At 38.4% G+C, this 18,301-nt stretch overlaps 1 protein-coding gene across 3 annotated transcripts; it reads right to left on the reverse strand.

Moving 5' to 3' along the window:
• Positions 1-517: 517 nt before the first annotated feature.
• Positions 518-17,733, reverse strand: LOC103717104 (lysine-specific demethylase JMJ706-like). 3 transcript variants are annotated; one of them, XM_039126383.1, is made up of 11 exons: positions 17,318-17,731; positions 15,801-16,179; positions 14,280-14,436; positions 13,982-14,201; positions 13,293-13,346; positions 13,124-13,203; positions 12,755-13,032; positions 12,203-12,607; positions 11,836-12,098; positions 11,354-11,608; positions 518-1,344 (listed from the first exon to the last, which is right to left on the reverse strand). In XM_039126383.1, exons 1-11 carry the CDS (start codon positions 17,318-17,320, stop codon positions 955-957), a joined length of 2,484 nt encoding a protein of 827 aa, XP_038982311.1. In that variant the 5' UTR covers positions 17,321-17,731; the 3' UTR covers positions 518-954. The 3 variants fall into 3 exon arrangements, with proteins under 3 accessions (XP_038982311.1, XP_038982313.1, XP_038982312.1); XM_039126385.1 differs by lacking the exon at positions 518-1,344 and adding an exon at positions 1,617-1,957 and having other exon boundaries at positions 17,318-17,732; XM_039126384.1 differs by lacking the exon at positions 518-1,344 and adding an exon at positions 1,977-2,860 and having other exon boundaries at positions 17,318-17,733.
• Positions 17,734-18,301: the final 568 nt, after the last annotated feature.

Below are 18,301 nucleotides of genomic sequence, written 5' to 3' on the forward strand. Positions count from 1 at the left end.
CTAAAGGTTCAATCCCCTGTTGATAAACACTAACCAAGATACATCTCACCCAAATCCCTGCTGCACTTTTATACAAATAGACCTAACCAGCTTAAGCCTTGGGAATGCAAAACCTAAAAATTTATTTTGCTACAATATTATAAGTGATCATCGGACTTGCCAAACTCCTGCGGTGAAACCATGATCCACTTTTTAAAATATGTTTGATATTTATAGTTGTAAGATGCACATTTATATTCATACTTTCAATATTATATATGTATCCGTATCCCTTTCTCCAGCAAACAACCATATCCATAGCCATATTTGCCAAACAAGGAATACAAATATGATCCAATCTGTATAGGACCCATATTCCACCCTAAATCCCTGCTAAAGAAATGGCAGTTTCATCAACATTAGGGACCAAAGCGCAGCCCGATGTCATTTACATGCATCTCCAGTTTTGGCCCCATGAATGAATGACAAATGATGAACAGGGGTAAAAACCCCAGTTAGACAACCGGATGCAAATACATGTTTAAATGGCACTTTATTCAAACTAAGTATAAAAGAATAAAATAAATTCGTATAAAAAAAAGAATAAAATTAATTGGAAGAGTAGTAGACCGATCCCGGATGCATACCCACCCTACAAATGATTATACAAATAAAGTTCCACAATTTCTTTCCTGTGCTTTCACAAGATAAAACCCTGCCCAAGCCAGAAAAGAAAAGAATAGGATATGCGCGGACCATATCATGAATCCAGGAACCGTGCCAGCGCCTCAATTTAAGGCCTGCACAAAGAATCAATTACGCGAATCCTCCTGTGCTAAAGTAATCAACCACCACCTGACGTTGAGCCTTTGCTTTCTGTAGTGTTAGAGCCCAGTTAAAATCATGGTTAGCATCAGTCTTGCACGGCATACCTCGAGACGCATGCCTGCCGGTTAAATCGTTGCCTTCTGGCAGTCAACAGCTAGAACTACTGCCTTCATCCGCAGAACAGCTAGGGAAAGAAGGTCCTCTAATTTTCAGGCGCTTTGGCCCAAGCTCTATGGATGGTGATTCCTTGATGTTTTCTGAGATGTTACATTGAAGCATATCCTTTTGGTTCTCATTATATTTTAATCTCACAGATTCACCATCATTTGTAAACTTCCCCTCCAAGGGTTGCAGCCTAATCTTTATGGGCACTTGGGCAATCCTTTCCCCAAGCCTGTTTCTAGAAACAGAAATCGGATTCTGTTTAGAATGGACATTTGGAACAGAACTGCAATTTGTCGTATCGTGAGAATATTCCGGTGATGATGTATGCACAGGTCTTCCTTCAGGATGGAGCTTCTTCAATCGTTTCAATACCTAGCAGGGCATCATAGCTTTTAAACAGACTATTCAAACAAGAACTAAGAAGCAAGATTTGCATATATATATATATATATATATGTAACCAAAAATAAATCTAAAAATGTTGGGCAGAAAATGATAATAGGCTGACTGAAAACAGGAAGTATATATTTTTATAATTTTTTCTTTCTATAAGCTATACAAGGAAACATATGCAAGCCAGAAAGAAGTTGATAACGAGCATACAGCAAATATATTTTCTCAAAAAAGGTGAATACAACTAAAGTGGAAGACAACGGCAATTGAAGCTTTTATTACATTGAACTTCACTGTAAATGAAGAAGACTGATTTCATCCAGTCTGGATATTCATTCAAATAAATCAGCACCATAGAGTTTGGATTTTCAAATGATCCTAGCATGACATCAGATGACTTTTTCCAGCTCATGAACCTTACAGGCAATGATGGTTCAGGCGCCAACAACTGAGTAGGTCCATTCTCGTTCATATGAGAGTGCACTAGAGATCAGATTAATGATGAAATACACAAGCCACCACAGTAAGTAGCGTTCTATGGCAGAGGTCTACATACATCATTGAAATTACCCAATTGCCTTTCCTTTTATCTCTGAGTAGTTCAAAAAAGACAATGATGTGGCTTAGCCTGTGTAAGTGACTGCTTGGCTGCATGTTCAATGCACTGGTAAATTTCAACAAGGCATTATTTACTTCTGGATGCAATCAGATAATTATTGTGATGTTGAACCTCATCCATCTGACATGTATCATTATCCTACACTATATAGGCATAGCTTTTATACGTCACCATTATATATAATTATATATAGAGGTGCAACGTGAGATAAATTAGACTGCAATAGAACGAGTATGGAAACAAATCTGTGTAGGTCAAAATCAATAATGGGGGTTCCAAAATTGACATTCAAATCACTGAACATGATTTCCAACGTCAAAAGAACCTACAAACCAAAAATCATGTTTCGTAGGTCCCATATATGCATCAATAAATGATACTAACAAAGTCTGCTCAAACTATTAAACTATCAATCTTGAGATGATGCACTGCCAACAGTCCAGAATTTCTGATTTTTCAATTTCGAGCCACTTAACAATTTTCAATTTTCAATTTAGAACCTCCACAACTAAATTTGACCAATTAGATTTGACTCAATAAAACATAAGCCAATCCACCTTTCCATCCAAAAAAAGGCCAACAATCCCTTTAGCCGGCTGTAGTGTATGCTTGAAACCTTTCTGATCTCCCAGCATCCCCACATATCTTGATAACTTGGCTTCACTGTCACAAGTTACAATTTATATCCTAACGGTAAGAAGCATGAGACCCAAAAACAAGCATGAGACCTCAGTCTATCATGCTTACTGTATTGCAGAGCACCTAACAGTTGCATCTCTTTACAAACTTCTGGCCATGGTTGCTTAACCATGCTAACCAATTTGCAAGGTTGTTGAGGCAGCTAGCCGGTCCATAGTTGGTAGACACCCTAACAGCCTAGGCAAATAAACCATACATACAAAAAAAAAAAAAAAAGAAATTCACCATTATAGCATTATATAAGTCTGGAAAGTGAAAATTTGACGAGTCTTGAGGGGACAAAAAAAAAAATCTAAAGCCTGTAAATCATAATTGAAATCCCATATTTGGATTAAAAATTTGCCGGTAGGGAAAATATAGAGGGAAAAAAAGAAAATAAACAAAAATACGGATGAAAAGTAAAAGAACAGAAAACATGAACTACCAAATAATAAGAGAAAGAGGAAGAGTACCATGAGAAGAGAAAAGGAAAAGAAAAGAGCAAGTATGAAGAATTAAAATAAAAAAACTATGAGGGCCTTTTGGACTAACAATAATTATCACCTACCTTCTGACAGGCTACTGAGCTCCACGAGAAACATTGGTCCAGGGTGCATATGCAAATTGGGTACATGATTACTGGTAGAAGGCCACTTACTCGCTTCAGAATCAAAAGATAGAGAGGTATTGAGTTGGGAGAGATTTAGTTGGGAGAGATGGGAAAAATAAAAGAACTGAAAACAAATCTCAAAACGTGTTAATTGCACTCCAATTAAAATAAGTCTATCTCAAAGTACAAAATAAAAAAGGAGTGTATAATGTAAGAGTACCCAGATAGTGGGAGGTCTAGCCTCTCTTAAGTCCCTAGATGGATAGAATAGATTTGTGGCTACCACCTCCATTTCATCAGAAGAACAAGTGCTTGTAAATAGTAACCCTAGAAACAAACTTTCTTGACTACTTGTCAATACGATACTCCTAATCAACCTAAACTTCATAGACATTCAAATGTTTATAGGCTGTAGTTCACATATGAAACATTTGGAATGCTCACCTTGCTCCAGAAGCAACCTAATTGTACACTTCTAGGACTTACTGGAAATCACAACAGAGAGAAACAAAAGAAAATTTCCTTAAAAGGAGAAACAAGTTGGAAACTGTTTCATGCTAATAAAACTGAAATAACTACAGGTGTAATAATAGTTTGAAATGCCCGAATTTGAATTTCAACTCCTTTTTCAACAAATTTAATGGGAGAAACAAGATGGACATGGTTTCACACTAATGGAATTCATAAGCTTGTGAAACCTCATATTTCGGAAATAAAAATTAATTCTTTCATAATTATAAGTTAGACTAAATCTTTCTCTTTGATGATACTTTGTTTATCAACACATTGCCAAGCATCCTCTTGCAGACGTGGTACTATCATTCATGAATGCAAAAGCAAATTTTCGGGCTGGACCAGCATTCTAGAAAATCCCTTCTCAAAGTTCAACTAACACAGCCATCAAACATGCTATCACGATTATTAAGGGTCATTAAAATAGCAACTCATTTTAACCTAATTTACAAATGCTTCTTTCACCATTGGCAATGAGCAAGCCTTCTGAAAAATCCACTATCACAACAATTAAGCATGCTATCATGCTATACTGAATCAGAGCTCAAAAGGACCTCCTCAGTTAAAAAAGTCATCAGTAGAGGCAATACCGGACCCAGTAAGAATTCAAAGCAACAGAGGGCAAGGTTGGCTGTCTCGGTACCGGACTCCGTATCGGCGCCACACTAGCATAGTGTCGGTATAGTACAGTACACGATTTTTTTAGCGCACCGAGTGTCGATATGCCACCGATATCCGTACCGGTACCGAACCGATACGCCCGGTACCGTCTGATTAGGTACGGTACGGCATACCATGGCAAAGGATTGATAAATGTTGAAGAAGGATAATAAGAAGAATATATAGCGAGCTATTGGATTCTGATTTCACTACAGTCATATCCCAACGAATGCGGTAGGCAACATGTCCTATAGATCCACCATTTCCTCCATACAAGCTGCTAGCCCAACTGTAGATCTTCCAGAACCGAAGGACAACTATAGTGAGCTTCTTGACAACAACAAAGAGCTACAAAAGTGGATTGCTTCATGGCAGAGCAAGCGGCACACATGTACTGATGGTGATGATGATGGTTGGACCGATTTTACCAGACGGAGCATCATCAACATCTTGATATGTTGTGATATGACGACTTTCTACCAAAAGTTAGTTGATGCTTCCAATCAGGTGCACAACACTATGTACATCCTCAGATTGATAGAGAAGGTAATTGATCAGGTAGGAGAGAAAAATATCGTACAGGTTATCGCTGATAACGAGTCATGGTATAAAGCCACCAATAAGATCACGATGAAGCAACGGCCACATATTTTCTGGACCCTATATACTGCACATTCTATCGACCTCATATTGATAGAGATTGAAAAGATTGGTAGGATACAGTGGACAGAGTAGACAGTCCAATCTATCCTCAGATTTGTTTATGATCACACATGGATCCTATCAATGATGAGGTATGGTATGAAAGGAGAAAGATCTTTAGACCAAATATGATATAGTTTGCTACTAACTACATTACACTTAATAGTGAGAAAAAAGCAGGCCTAAGTCAAATGTTTGTCAATGCCTAGTGGTAGGAAAGCATATTTGTAAGAGCCGACACTGAGAAAATCCATACGGAGAATTTGATGAGGCAGACATTCTGCCAGCGGACCGATAAAATTATGAAGGCTGTCAAGCCATTATGCAAAGTGTTTGGACCGTGGACAATCAGAGATACCTCTATATAGACTTCCTATATCATATGATGGAGAGGGCAAAGAATCAGATTAGGAACGCAGATCCGAGATATAACCAGAAGTATATCAACATTAAGCAGCGGTGGGACTACCACATGGGTAGAAACTTCCATCTAGCAGGTAAGTAAGAAAATTAAAAATTTGACTGCTCCAATACTTGTACAATTTATTAAACAATTACGAACTCAATTTGCAGCTTACTACTTGGACCCAAGATTCCAGTACACCTAGGATCGATATGGATGAAAATTCTGGCCACGCTGCATAATATGATCTACAAGATAAAGCCTGATTTAAAAGTCACAGCCTTGTATCTATAAGAGATAAGTTACTTAAGTGGCATGCGTAAGTTAACTCGTGTTTTCAATCATTAATATATTATAACACATCTTTTTTATAGATGAAAATATTTGAGGGTATTGATAGCTTTGGAGTCTCGACAGCTTTGGTAAGTTAAAAAAAAGTATAAATCCAGGTATATTAGATATCAACGATAACTATTGACTTCGTAGTATCTTATATGTAATCTTCTCCAATGTTTTTGTAGTCGAATGGGGAATTCATTTTGGTTTGTCCTCGAGAAATCTTAAGCAGCTGGTTGTCTAGTTCTTTCTTAGGCGATCTCCTCGAGTGGCTGCGAGCACACCTAATCCAGCTTCGCTCTTACCTAGAGCAACCAAAGCAATCGTCTGACACAAGGGCACCTCAACGACCTCATATATATTCACTATAATCTGAGGTTGAGGCTGAGTAGAACTAAAATAGACGAATTCGATCCATGATGCCTTTGTTCAGAATTCAGATGATCCCATGGTTGAATGGTTTGTGGGCCAGCAATAAGAGCTGGAGCTTGATGAGCCATGATCACCTTCAAGATTGGCCAGTTTCGTAATCAGTGAGGCTAGGATAGACACAATAATAGGCAGATCGTAATATTCCATACATGTTTCCAGCTAATCAACTATAGCCACAATCACAGAGGTCACGGAGCAGATCATTAGATGTCTCCATATCCAACACATCCTTCTAAAAATATAGCCGGGTGTTGCTTACATGAAGCCACCATGCTACCCGGTCGATTTAGTCGAGAGGGCGACATCCATCCTCCCAACATAACCAGCTAGAGGGGCACAAAGAAAAAACATACAACTACTCCGCACAATTTGAAAGAAAAAGGTAGTTGCAGCTCCAATGAAGTGAGTGGAGTCAGTTCACTCAGATTCGGAGATTAGAAAGAACAGCAATGACAGTTCTTGTGATTATGGATCTAATGGTCAAAGAGAGTGGAGAACATTAAACCACCATTTATAAGACAGCCGCAGGATGGTTTTCAATTCACCGATGAGTTCCAGTTTACGCATACCACATGGGATAGGAACTACGGTGTATGAGCCGGTAGAGCCTGCAAAAATACGATTCTATACAGGAGACAAGCTCCTCGAGATCGTTTAGGATACAATACAACTACAGATGACCTCGCATGTGGAGTAGAATCCGTAGATGTACTAGATTTTGAATTGTATGTTGGATCCTATTGCCCACAGCCACCAACAGCATATAATCCATATGAATATGGATATGGTATGTTGATGCATTGACTTCCAATGGTTACTACCCTATACATCCCGGAGCATCTTACGGAATGATTTCTGCTGTTAACATATTTGGATGGACCCCTCCACAGCTGTATTATTAAGTATTATTTATGTAGCACCTCATTTTAAGCTAATTTACAACTGCTTCCTTAACCATTGGCAGAGTAGAAAATTAAATTATTATTTCACACAAAGATCACGAAGTTAAGAGCACAAGTGAAAGCTATCACTAAGGCCTGCATCAAGGATGACATGGCACATCCACTCAGCATTATAAATTCAAGGCATGTTATGCCCAAGTCTAGATGGCATCAATACGATGGATACATTACCAATCTATAGAACCTAGAAGCTTATAATGATTCTAAGAATTGAAGGAAAATGATCTTTACATAGGATAGACGCAACTTACCCTATGTCTATATACTGCTCAAGGCCCCGCTCAATTAATGATCTAGATATGCACATGCATATATATGTATATGCATCTTTGCATGCATGCAATACATACATATACACATACATATATGCATACATGTAAATATCTTAGTAATTAAGTAGTTAAGGAGAAACCTTTTAACTATACTAATGTTCAAATGTACATATGTTAAGAAATAAGCAACCCCCATCCCCAACCCTCCAATCTGGCTATAATCTCAACTCTCTTAGATTGCAACCACAATCACTCCTTGCCCTCTCTTATCTTTTACCAACCCTAGTGGAAATTCTTAACTAGCTATTTTGTTAGCTCACAAGCCATCTTGACCTAATTCTAGACCTAACCTACCTGATACAAAATGTGGCTCTGCTAACTCAATAGTCTCTGGGCAAAAGCTTTTAGATGCCCTAGCCCAAATTTAACCCTCACTTCCTAACTCCTCAACTCTTCCCAACCCAAATGCTAAACTTAACCCAGCAACAACTAACAAAGCCCAAAAGCCCCTTACCCATATACCTAACCATCAGCTCATGGCTCGCCAATCCCATAAACCAAGCCTATCTCATTAAAATTCTTAGCCTTGAAAATCTCCTGGCTCCCTAGGCACTTCATCCTCTCCTTAACTACCAAATAAAAGATATCAATGATCCCACAAACAAGACATATTAAATGCTGCAATCAGAACAAATTCTTTGGAGTGGGCACCAGAGAAAATCACCAAGGGACTTTTTTTTGACATATACCTTTGGCACATATCTTTTAGAGGCAAGACAAGAGGATCCATCCCATTATTTACAAAAAAAAAGGTGTCCATTCCATTTCTTTCCTCTCTCGTATCCCTCTTCTTTCTCCTCCAGAATTCCTCTCTTGGTCTCTTCCCTCTTCTCTCCAAAGGTGCGCCCCACTTCTCTTGCGCCACTAAAGAATCGCTATCCCTTCCACTCTAAAAAGCCAGGGACAAGACCCAACTGATACACACCAGTATCATGTTCTGAAAAATATGTATCAAGCTTGAAAGTGTATATTGGGTCGCTTGATGACTAATAATGAATTTGCTACATATATATCAACCGACCATGGACTGTGTATTGGTGAATACCATATTCTGGATATTGCATATTATTTGCCTAGAGGTGTGTATTGGATCATTACTAGGTATGTATCAAAGAAACATATAATATGTATCAAAAAACTATCGAGTTTGTATTGTCTTTACATAAACTTTGTATCATAGATTCCAAATTCTATGTTTGAAAAGAAGTGCAAAACTTTTGCAATCCTTGAAATGTCTCTGTAAATTCCAAATGAATCAAAAACCATGTAAGGAAAGAAATAGGTATGCCAATTTTTTGGGGAGAAAGAAGAGGGATTTGGTTAAAAAGAAGAGGAAAGGAAGAGAGGAGGGTTTTCTCGGAAAGGAAAGAGAGGAAAGAAAAAGAAAGGATAGGAAAGGAGAGAGACTAAGAGAGGGATTCGGAAGAACGAAGAGATATTTGAGAGACGAAAGAAACAGGGATGCCATTTTTTTGGGAAATAATGGGATGCTGGTTTTTTGAGAAATAACAAGACGAACGGACTCCATTAGTAGGAGTCCCTTCCATTTTGCCTCTTCATGACGGTAATGTGGTAAAAAAGAAAAAAATCCCTAGGCAATTTTCTCTGGTGTCCACACCGGAGGATTTCTATTTATGCAATCAGCTTGAAACTAATCAAGGAAGGCTTTTTTGACCATGAAATTACAATTTGAGTCAAGCTTAAGTAACAATGCCAAGTTGAACATGAGTAAGAAAAAATAACATGGTAGCGACATTCAAGTTTCTTGCCCTTGAATTCACATAAAACCCCATTTTGATTTCCAGAAGTGCAAGACACAAATTTTGAGGCACTTAACTCATTAGAAACAGAAAAACTATAAAATCTAATTAAAATCAAAATGGCATAATTATAACTCATCAAGTCCCAGCTTGAGATGTCTACAGTATCATGTCATGGTGTTTTTTAGCCAAATCCATATGATTGCAATCTCTTGAAAAAGGAAAATTACCAACTTTGAAGACTAAAAACCATTAAAAGAAACAAATGACTACAAAAAACAATTGAAAGTCTTTTATTTTAAAAAAATTCAACAAAAAATGTGAGATACATAATGGTTTAATTTTTTAAGAAAAATCAATTTTTCATCCAAAATGATAAATACATGAATCAACTTTCCTCATTGTGCCCAACATATGATTAGGAAAAAAACATCAATCAGATATTTCAACAGATATGACTTCTAATAATATTTAAAAAAAAGGAACCAAACTACCACCTTCCTTATCAAGGGCTTTAATGAGCATACTTTCAGTTATAAATTTAAGATAATATTCAATATTTAATGAGGCAAAACAACTACTCTGAATAATATTGTATCCACATCATATTAGAACAAATACAATTTATGACTACTCCATGTAGATTTATACTAATAGAAATGGCCAAAGCTTTAGCAAGTTAAGGTCAGATGCCCAAGATTATGTTATTGAAAGCATTGACATCAGCCACAGAATAATTCTTAAGCTAAATTCTTAAAAAATAATATAAATGATGAATCAACTTGGACAATGTGATGGGTAGAAGGCAAAACAGAATACATCCCCAAAAAACCTGGATGAGGTAGAAGATCACATATATCGGTTGTCTAAAAACTTAATTTAGGAGACCTCATAGCAGGGTTTAGTTGTATTGCAGGTTTATTCAGGAGCAACCCTTCGGCAAAGTTCAGCCATTCACAAGAACTGTCAAATAATAGAACTGTGCTGTAATTTGAGGAGGCGTGGGAACAAACTCTATAAAAACATCGGCAAAGTTGGCCATTCACAAGCATTGTATGTCAGTAGCATTGGGGTGGACCATTATATGATAAATGAGTTTCAAACAACAAAATAACAAATTTCAAGTTTCCAATTGTTCATATCCCAGTCTGACCCTTTGATGCATCTATGTAGACACAGAATTGTTGCAGTCAAAAGTCTAGAACAAGAATCTAGTGTAATCAAATCATGTTGAGACCTTTTTCAAGGAATTCAGGTCAGTTAGAAACTAAAATTTCTAATAATCCACAATACTTGCAAGTTGTTGCAATATGCAAAACTTACAGAGTAGTCCAAGACATACACACCTTCATGGCATGCAATGACCATGATTAAACAGAAGTCCCTTTGGCAACTTTATGATTACCAGATGACCAATAAAATTGGAGTTTCTACAGCTTTGTTAACAGTTCCGAACCACCTGAAGCTGTTGCAGTTCTGATTACATGTGGACCAGTACAGATAAACAAAAATGGGGAGGAAAAAAACCCACTAGAATTGCCTCTACCTAAATGGTGTCAGAGATAAACCTAAAATGAGGTGTGAATAATGTTATACCACAGCCAATTGACGATGGCATAGAGCTTATCTTATCAAAAAAAATAGAAGGCAAAGCAAAAGAGTCAGCATTCATGGAAGCGAGGTAATGTTAACAAGTTCAACTACATCTTGTAGCTGGCACAGGGTTTCTGTACCTTTTTCCCATTCAATTTTTGATGCTGGCTTCTAGCCCTTAGCAGTGTCGATATATATTGATCGAATAAATTTAAAAACAATTAACCGGGGATATGTAAGCATTCAATTCCAATCAATTTTGCATGGTCATGTAACAAGCTATTTAAGATGCATAACAATAAGATGTGCAGTGCAAGGATAAAGACACTTCCGATATAGAAAACAAGCAATCATAAGCAGATGTCAACAAACAAAGGTTCACTAATACCTGGTGTTCGGTAAACTTTATCGTCTCACCCACAGATCTTTTATCTATGCTCAAGCTGGACCTGCGCTTAACTCTGAACATTTCTGAATCTGAATCATCACTTTGTTGTAAACTCAAAGTGTCATGAGAACCAGCTCGGTTAGCAGCAGCACTTTTGTCAGATGTAACTGGTACTGCAGATTCAAATTCACTGGCTGATACCATCTCAGGACTCTTGGTCTGAGAAGACTTCACCCTATTAGAATTTGCATACCCCTGGCATATCAAACTGACTATTAACATGTTTCAAATAATAAAAAAAAAAAACCTAATATATTTTTCTCTTCATGACACAAGCACTGAGGTTCTGAAAAAGGAGAGGGGGGGGGGGGGGGGGGGGGGGGGGGGGGGGGGGAGCCATCACCTTGCGGTGCTTGCTTTTGAAATTATCTTTTTTTGAAAAAAAATGCAACAGGAAAAAACAAATTAAAAAAAAAACTTACATCGTTATGCAACGGACCCTCTTCCTGTGCATCAGGATTTTCTTCAAACTTTATCTCACAATAGGGCTTGTATCCATCACCAGCACATTGGAACAAGTTTGGTTGCAGACATGAGTCATCACCTTGCTGTGCTTGATTTTGAACCAACTCTAATATTCCATCCTCCTGCTCAAACTTTCTTGATACAGCCTCCAATTTGAGAATGTCCTCCCTTAAAAACACAATGCGATTATAGCCACAACGGCACTTTCTCAGCTCTTTCCCTGAGTTGCACAGGCAAGTATAATCAAACCAGTCAAACAGATTGTAAAGAGATCCCAATTGTAAAAGAATAAACAAAAAAGCATAGTTAATTTCTTGTCCATACCATGACGGAGGCAGATGGGACCCACATGGCAGTTACATTCAACATAAGAAACATAACAATCACGTCGGCAGATGCTGCACAGCACCGGCAGAGGAATATTCGGCTTATAGCCCATGCAAGCTCCCATTTTCATCAGTGACCAACGAGCACAGTGCTGGAACCGCATTAAATGCACAAAAGAAACCTTGATGCGATGTTGGGAGGTCAAATCTTCAGCCCCAGGGTAAGGCTCTTTGGGATCAGAATTCGGCAGTCTTGGAGAAAGAAGCATTGCTTCCTTACAGAGAAACTCCTCATGAGGAAGTAATGGTGTTCTGTTAAGAAGTGCATAACGCTGGCTAGCCACAGCACCCAAGGGAAACCAATCACCAGTAGCAAAGTTGACTGCCTCTCCACAATTGAAACCTTGCGATACCCCCAAAAAATAACAATAACAAAGAAGGTTCCAAGAAAAACCGTTGTATAATATCATCAAAGTGCACAAGGTTCATTTTATGCATGAAGAAAACATTTGATATGCCCGATTTTGATAAGGCAGCAAAAGAATCTCACCATGACTGAAGCCTGCATGATAAGCTCGAGGAAAGGTGATAACAAACTCTCCAGGTTTTTGTACGGCTTTATAAACAGGAACATTATGTTCTAACAGAATATTTGGAGGAAACATCGTAGTCTTCCCCAATAGTACATCGAATGCTGCATTATCTCCTTCACCAGACAAAAGTTCACGATCATAAACATGCTCACGAACAACCTTTTCAAACTCTGAAGCAGCATGCCCTGGAATTCCATACCAAGTTTTAAATGCTCCACAATGATGATAGTTAATGCTGGAAAGACATGGTCAACACCATATATTAGAACAAACAAACCACAAGCACCAGACACCATAACTAAAATCCAAGAAGTTCTGGTTTATACCTGTACAAGTAGTGATCTTCCACATGCCAAGCAAACATACTAAAAAGCATCCCGATATACAGCATGGGATCTGTTACTCCCTGCAATAGACCAGAAAAATTACAACACAAAAGCATGCATAGACTACACTGTCGTTTTACTATAAAAGGTAGATCATTTGTTTACTCACCGGAATTGCTGTCCCCAGAAGCCTCAGTACAGACTTCGGCAGTCGAGAAAGTCTCTGAACACAACCAGAAACACAAATTAGGTTTGGATGAAATATAGGTATATGAGACCCACTAAACACCTAATATTAGAAATATAAACATCATTTCAATGACAGCTAAGTGCAGGAATGATGCATGACTGCTGCACATAAGGAAATGAATGCTCAGCTTAAAGCAGGTAGCATGCATGATTGCTGCACATAAAGAAGTAAATGCCACATTAAAGAGAGGAAATGACAACATAGGGCTTTACATCCCAAGGGTAGGTTATATATTCTACAGATGCATGCATAAATTTATGGAGGCTAAACATTCTTAGAACCATACATGCATATATTCTATGGGCAATAGGATAACGATACTTGGGCATAAAAATAGGATGACTATTGAACAGTATACTGGTAGGAACGAATATACATCCACAACTGAAAATTTTGAACTGTAAATTTTGACAGCATGATTTCTCAGTACAATTCTCTGCAAATACTATCTACACTATTTACCCGACATACAAGACAATTTCCATCCATAAAAATGTGGGAGAAAGAGGCAAACAAGGAGGAGTAGTTTAGCTGCTATACATTTTAGGTACTATGAAGCACATATTTACCCAAAAAAAGAAAGAAGGTGAAGAAAGAATTGCGATCACCTTCAAGTTCCATTTGCTTTTTCCAAGTTGATCACTTGGAGAAGATGAGAAGGCACTACCATCAATGTCACATGCATACTCAACAGACTCTGTCTTGCCAAAGGCAATTTCATGCCAAAATTGTTCTTCCAAGTACTTAGCTGGGAGACATCCAGCACTAGAGTATCTTCGAGCAAATGCCTTGTTTGCCATCTTTTCAAAATCTCGAAAAGTATACTTTCTGAAACAGCATGCCAACAGTTACACCATGCAGAATATACAAATATAAGAAAAATGCAAAGTTGAGAAAATAACCAACCTTCCACTCATGAAAAAGGTGACCTTGTCATCAGTAGTCCACTCAGCAAGACGTAGTGGTTGCACCCTAGTAGTAAACTTAAATCCAGGTTGCTCCTTCATCAATACCATGCCAGCAGGTACAGAAGCACTAATAGGGGAAACAATCTTACATATACCTGAAGCATGTTACGTAGTTCAGCTCTCATATTTCCCAAAGACCTAATGCATATGGCACAAGACTATTCGATACAGGTACACAAATATACGATGAAGATTCCTACTTTGATATAGATTTTCACAGGATGCACTGAAATGTGCAGGAAAATATAAATATATAAAAAAGGATCAACATAGGGCAACTCCAAAATGAATCTGATAAATTCATGGTTAGCACAAAAAACATGTAGACAGCAGATTATAAGCTGAACTCTCAAAAAAGAGAGATTCTCCAACATGGACAGCTATCATCATGTATTTAAATGAAGGAATGTAACAGCCAATTAGCTCACAAGATTAAAACTGTGAGGGAAAGAAGTGATTACAAATGCATGGGTGCTGTCATGATAAATAGAGATACTACAAGAGAAGTTTTATTGTTTTATGACTTATCAGTAACTAAATCTTGAAGTTGGGTTTTCAGTTATTAATCTTAGATAATAACTGAATCATGAAAAGGATGTAAATGTATAAATTTTGGTATTTCATACTTATAAAAATGGTGTTCACGTCTATTTCACACACAATAATGTGACATTATCTGTTATCTAAAAAAAAAACAGCTTTTTTTGTCATTAGTGCAACTGTCATAAATTGTTTACAGAACTTGAGCATTGCTGGACATGGATGGATTGGGAGATTCACCTATGTACAGCATGAAAAGTACAAACACTCTTGATAATATATTTTTTTATTTGAAGGGGGGGGGGGGGGGGGGGGGAGGGGGGCATGGACATTTGATGTGGGGCCCACTTCAAGAAACAGGAATAAATGTTTGATACAGATCCCGCTTACAAGCACATGTAAATGTTGCTTATTTGAAATGCCAACAAAATTTTGAATTAAAAAACTAAAACAATTTTATTCATTAGTGGTAAAAAAAATTCCCACATCTAACTTATCATTTTATGCATAAGGACTGTCCTCTAATGTCAAGGTGAAAATTGCTCACAGAAACAAGTAAACTGGTGAGCTGCTGAAATATATTTGTTGAATAGTATGAAGATAAAGCAATAAAGTAGCTAACTTGCATGGCTAATGGGCATGTAGATGGAGACCAGAGAACCATTCAAAGAATGATGGGATCTTTCGGGGACCTAAATAAAGTAAGTAATTGGAAATATGATGCAAAGTCAAACCAACGCAATGGGCAAATGAAGAGTCCGAGTTAGCATGTAGATCACTATTCTATTCATGTTACAAAGGTCTGCAGGAATACAGGTTGTACCACAACTAAATAGCAATTGAAAATGACTAATCAATGCAATCCAACTACGCAATAATTTTAGATCAATAAGAGAAACAACAGAAATTGAAACCGTACCATATTTTGAGGCCACAGGAGCAATCTGCTGGAGATAAACAAGGGGGTCCTCAAACTCCTCCTTCGTGGGGCAGAATACAGGGCACTCTGGGATCTTCTCAATCCATTCTAAGTTAGACAAGTCAAACTTTTCCACTCTATGCTTTGAAAAAGCATCCTTAACAGGAAAACTACCACCAGAAAATGTATTTGAATTTCCATGCATCCTCACACCACATGATGCAGTAGCTTTTAAAGCATCACCTCCACTTCTAGCCATCATATTGCCAGCATTAATTGCTTCAGGTGCTGTACCTGACTTCATCCTTTGAAGCCTTTTGCGCTTCAAAATCTCCAGCCCATTTTTAACCTCTCTCGAGAAACAAGCCCTTCCTTCCACCTGTAGAGAGAGGGAAATGTACTGAGAGAAATGAACGACTCTATCGACTGATCATACAATAGTAGAGCAGGAAAGATGCTTCTGTGTGTTAGATTTATGGACCTATACAATGTATTTCCAGTACAGTTTTATGATCACTAAGAGCAGACGCAATCAGAAAATTTTCAACCCATAAGCTTAATGTATCCGATAAAAATTTAGGCAAAGATGGAGCTCATGGTGCAAACTAAAAAGAAAAAATACATCACGAATAAAAATTCCAGTAAATTTCATTAGTTACAATTTCCTGTGCGGCAGAAAATTGTAGCTCATAAATAACGTAACTGTAATGAATTTGCATGCCAACTTAGGCGGAAACCTCGTTCATATGGGTGCAAAAAATAGCATTGTGAAACATCATCCGTACATGCATCAAGGTTAACTTCCATGATTTCCATGCAATTAAAAAAAATGAAGCCCTAAATAAATTCTACATCCACTATAAAATCCTGTGCGGTTGACTCAATTGAAGAATGATCCCTGAGTTGTCATCACAAGAAAAAGGACCAAATATCAAAAAAAAAAAAAAGAGAAACCCCAGAATAGAGCAAAATTAGGCCCTAAAATTTTTCCAACCCTCTACACCACAGAACGAAAACAGCAGAACCCCTCCCCCCCTCAAATAATAATAATAAAGAGCATCAACTTTTCCTCTCCGATGCACTATTTATTTTATTTCCATAAAGCCTTCCACCGTCCAATTTACGCTTAGCAGCGTCATCTTGGGATTCAAATCTTCAAAAAGAGGCCATAATAGATACTACCAGGGATTAGACCAGACGTAAGGAAGTTAACCTTCTTTTTCTTTTCTTTTTTTTGTGCAGGCGGCATTAAATGTAAAATAGAAAACAGAGTCAATTTAAGAACAAAACATTTAAAAAGAAATGAAAACGAAAACCGCAGCCAAAAAGACAGAAAAAAAGAAATCTATGAATCTAACAATAATGATAAAACTAAAAAATTTCCCAGGTTTTCAACAAATCAAGAACCGGGAAAAGATTCCCGGATAAAAGAAATTGCATCCTGGGCAAACGAAAATGTTACAACATAGAACCACAAAGGGAGACAGAACAATTCCAAAGAAAACTCTACCGCTTACCATCTCATACTGATCGCGGATCCGTGACCCCTCAACCGTCCGCCGAATCAAGAAACCCACCACAGGAATTTCAAATCCTCCGCGGAAGAACAAAGATAACCCCGCTGAAAGAGATGAAAGCGCTTCTTTCCACCCTCAAAGCGAAGGCCACATTCCCCTCCCGACACCGAATCGAGACGAGATCCGAAGCTTTCCTCCGACGTCACGGCAGCGCAATCGCCGCAGGAATTCGAAGGCTCCGTCGAAAGCAACCGAGAGAGAAGACCGGCGCAAGGCGGCGAGAGGCGATTCCCAGCGCTGGAAAGAGGGGTTTCCGGCGAGGGAAGGAGGCTTTCCGGCGAGGCGAGGAGGCAGGGGAGGGAAGGAAAACGGAAGCGGAACAGCGAGGCACGGAAAGAGCCTTGGAAAACCGTAAAAAGGCCAAAGAACGCGTATATTTATAGGTGGCGAATATAAAAATTAAAAAAGAAGAGAAGAGACGGGAGCAAGAAGAGAGCGGTAGTTGTTGGGTAGTTCGACCGAACGGATCCCTAACGGAACCGCGTTTCTCTTTCCCCTCCCCGGTGATTCTCCGCACACCGTCCAAACTAAATTACCCTATTACCCCTACTAAATTTACCAATTTACCATTTTTTACTTCAATGGATCAATCTGGACCGTTGATAAATAAGTGTATTGTGGTAATTTAGGTGGTAGGACGGGAACGGAAAGGTTAGTTGCTGACCTGGACGGCGGTCCCGAGAACTTCCGTAGCTTTCCAGTCAGCGAAGGTGGGGAAGCAGGGCTAGGAGGAGAGTGGCGATTAAATCGCGCTAAATTGAAAAAATCGAAAGGGCCCGGCTGTATTAAGTGCTGAGCGTTAACACCCGCGAAATACCCGGCGGTTCGTACGAATAGGAAAAACCGCCGAGCCCATGGGGTCTTACATAAGTGAGAGGGGAAACGTGGCGGAAGAAGCGGCAGTCAGGGGGCATATCGGGGGCG

This window comes from Phoenix dactylifera, chromosome 5, assembly GCF_009389715.1.
Source record: "Phoenix dactylifera cultivar Barhee BC4 chromosome 5, palm_55x_up_171113_PBpolish2nd_filt_p, whole genome shotgun sequence".
In the NCBI taxonomy this organism is placed as follows: Eukaryota; Viridiplantae; Streptophyta; class Magnoliopsida; order Arecales; family Arecaceae; genus Phoenix; species Phoenix dactylifera.

Bases quoted from the DNA above. Each gene is read 5' to 3' on its own strand.
- LOC103717104 (XM_039126383.1), bottom strand. The intron at 13,347-13,981 runs GTGATCGCAATT...GGTTGTGTTCAG, and splicing joins AAAGCAAATGGAACTTGAAG to AGACTTTCTCGACTGCCGAA. The intron at 13,204-13,292 runs GTGAGTAAACAA...GGTCTATTGCAG, and splicing joins TTCTGGGGACAGCAATTCCG to GGAGTAACAGATCCCATGCT.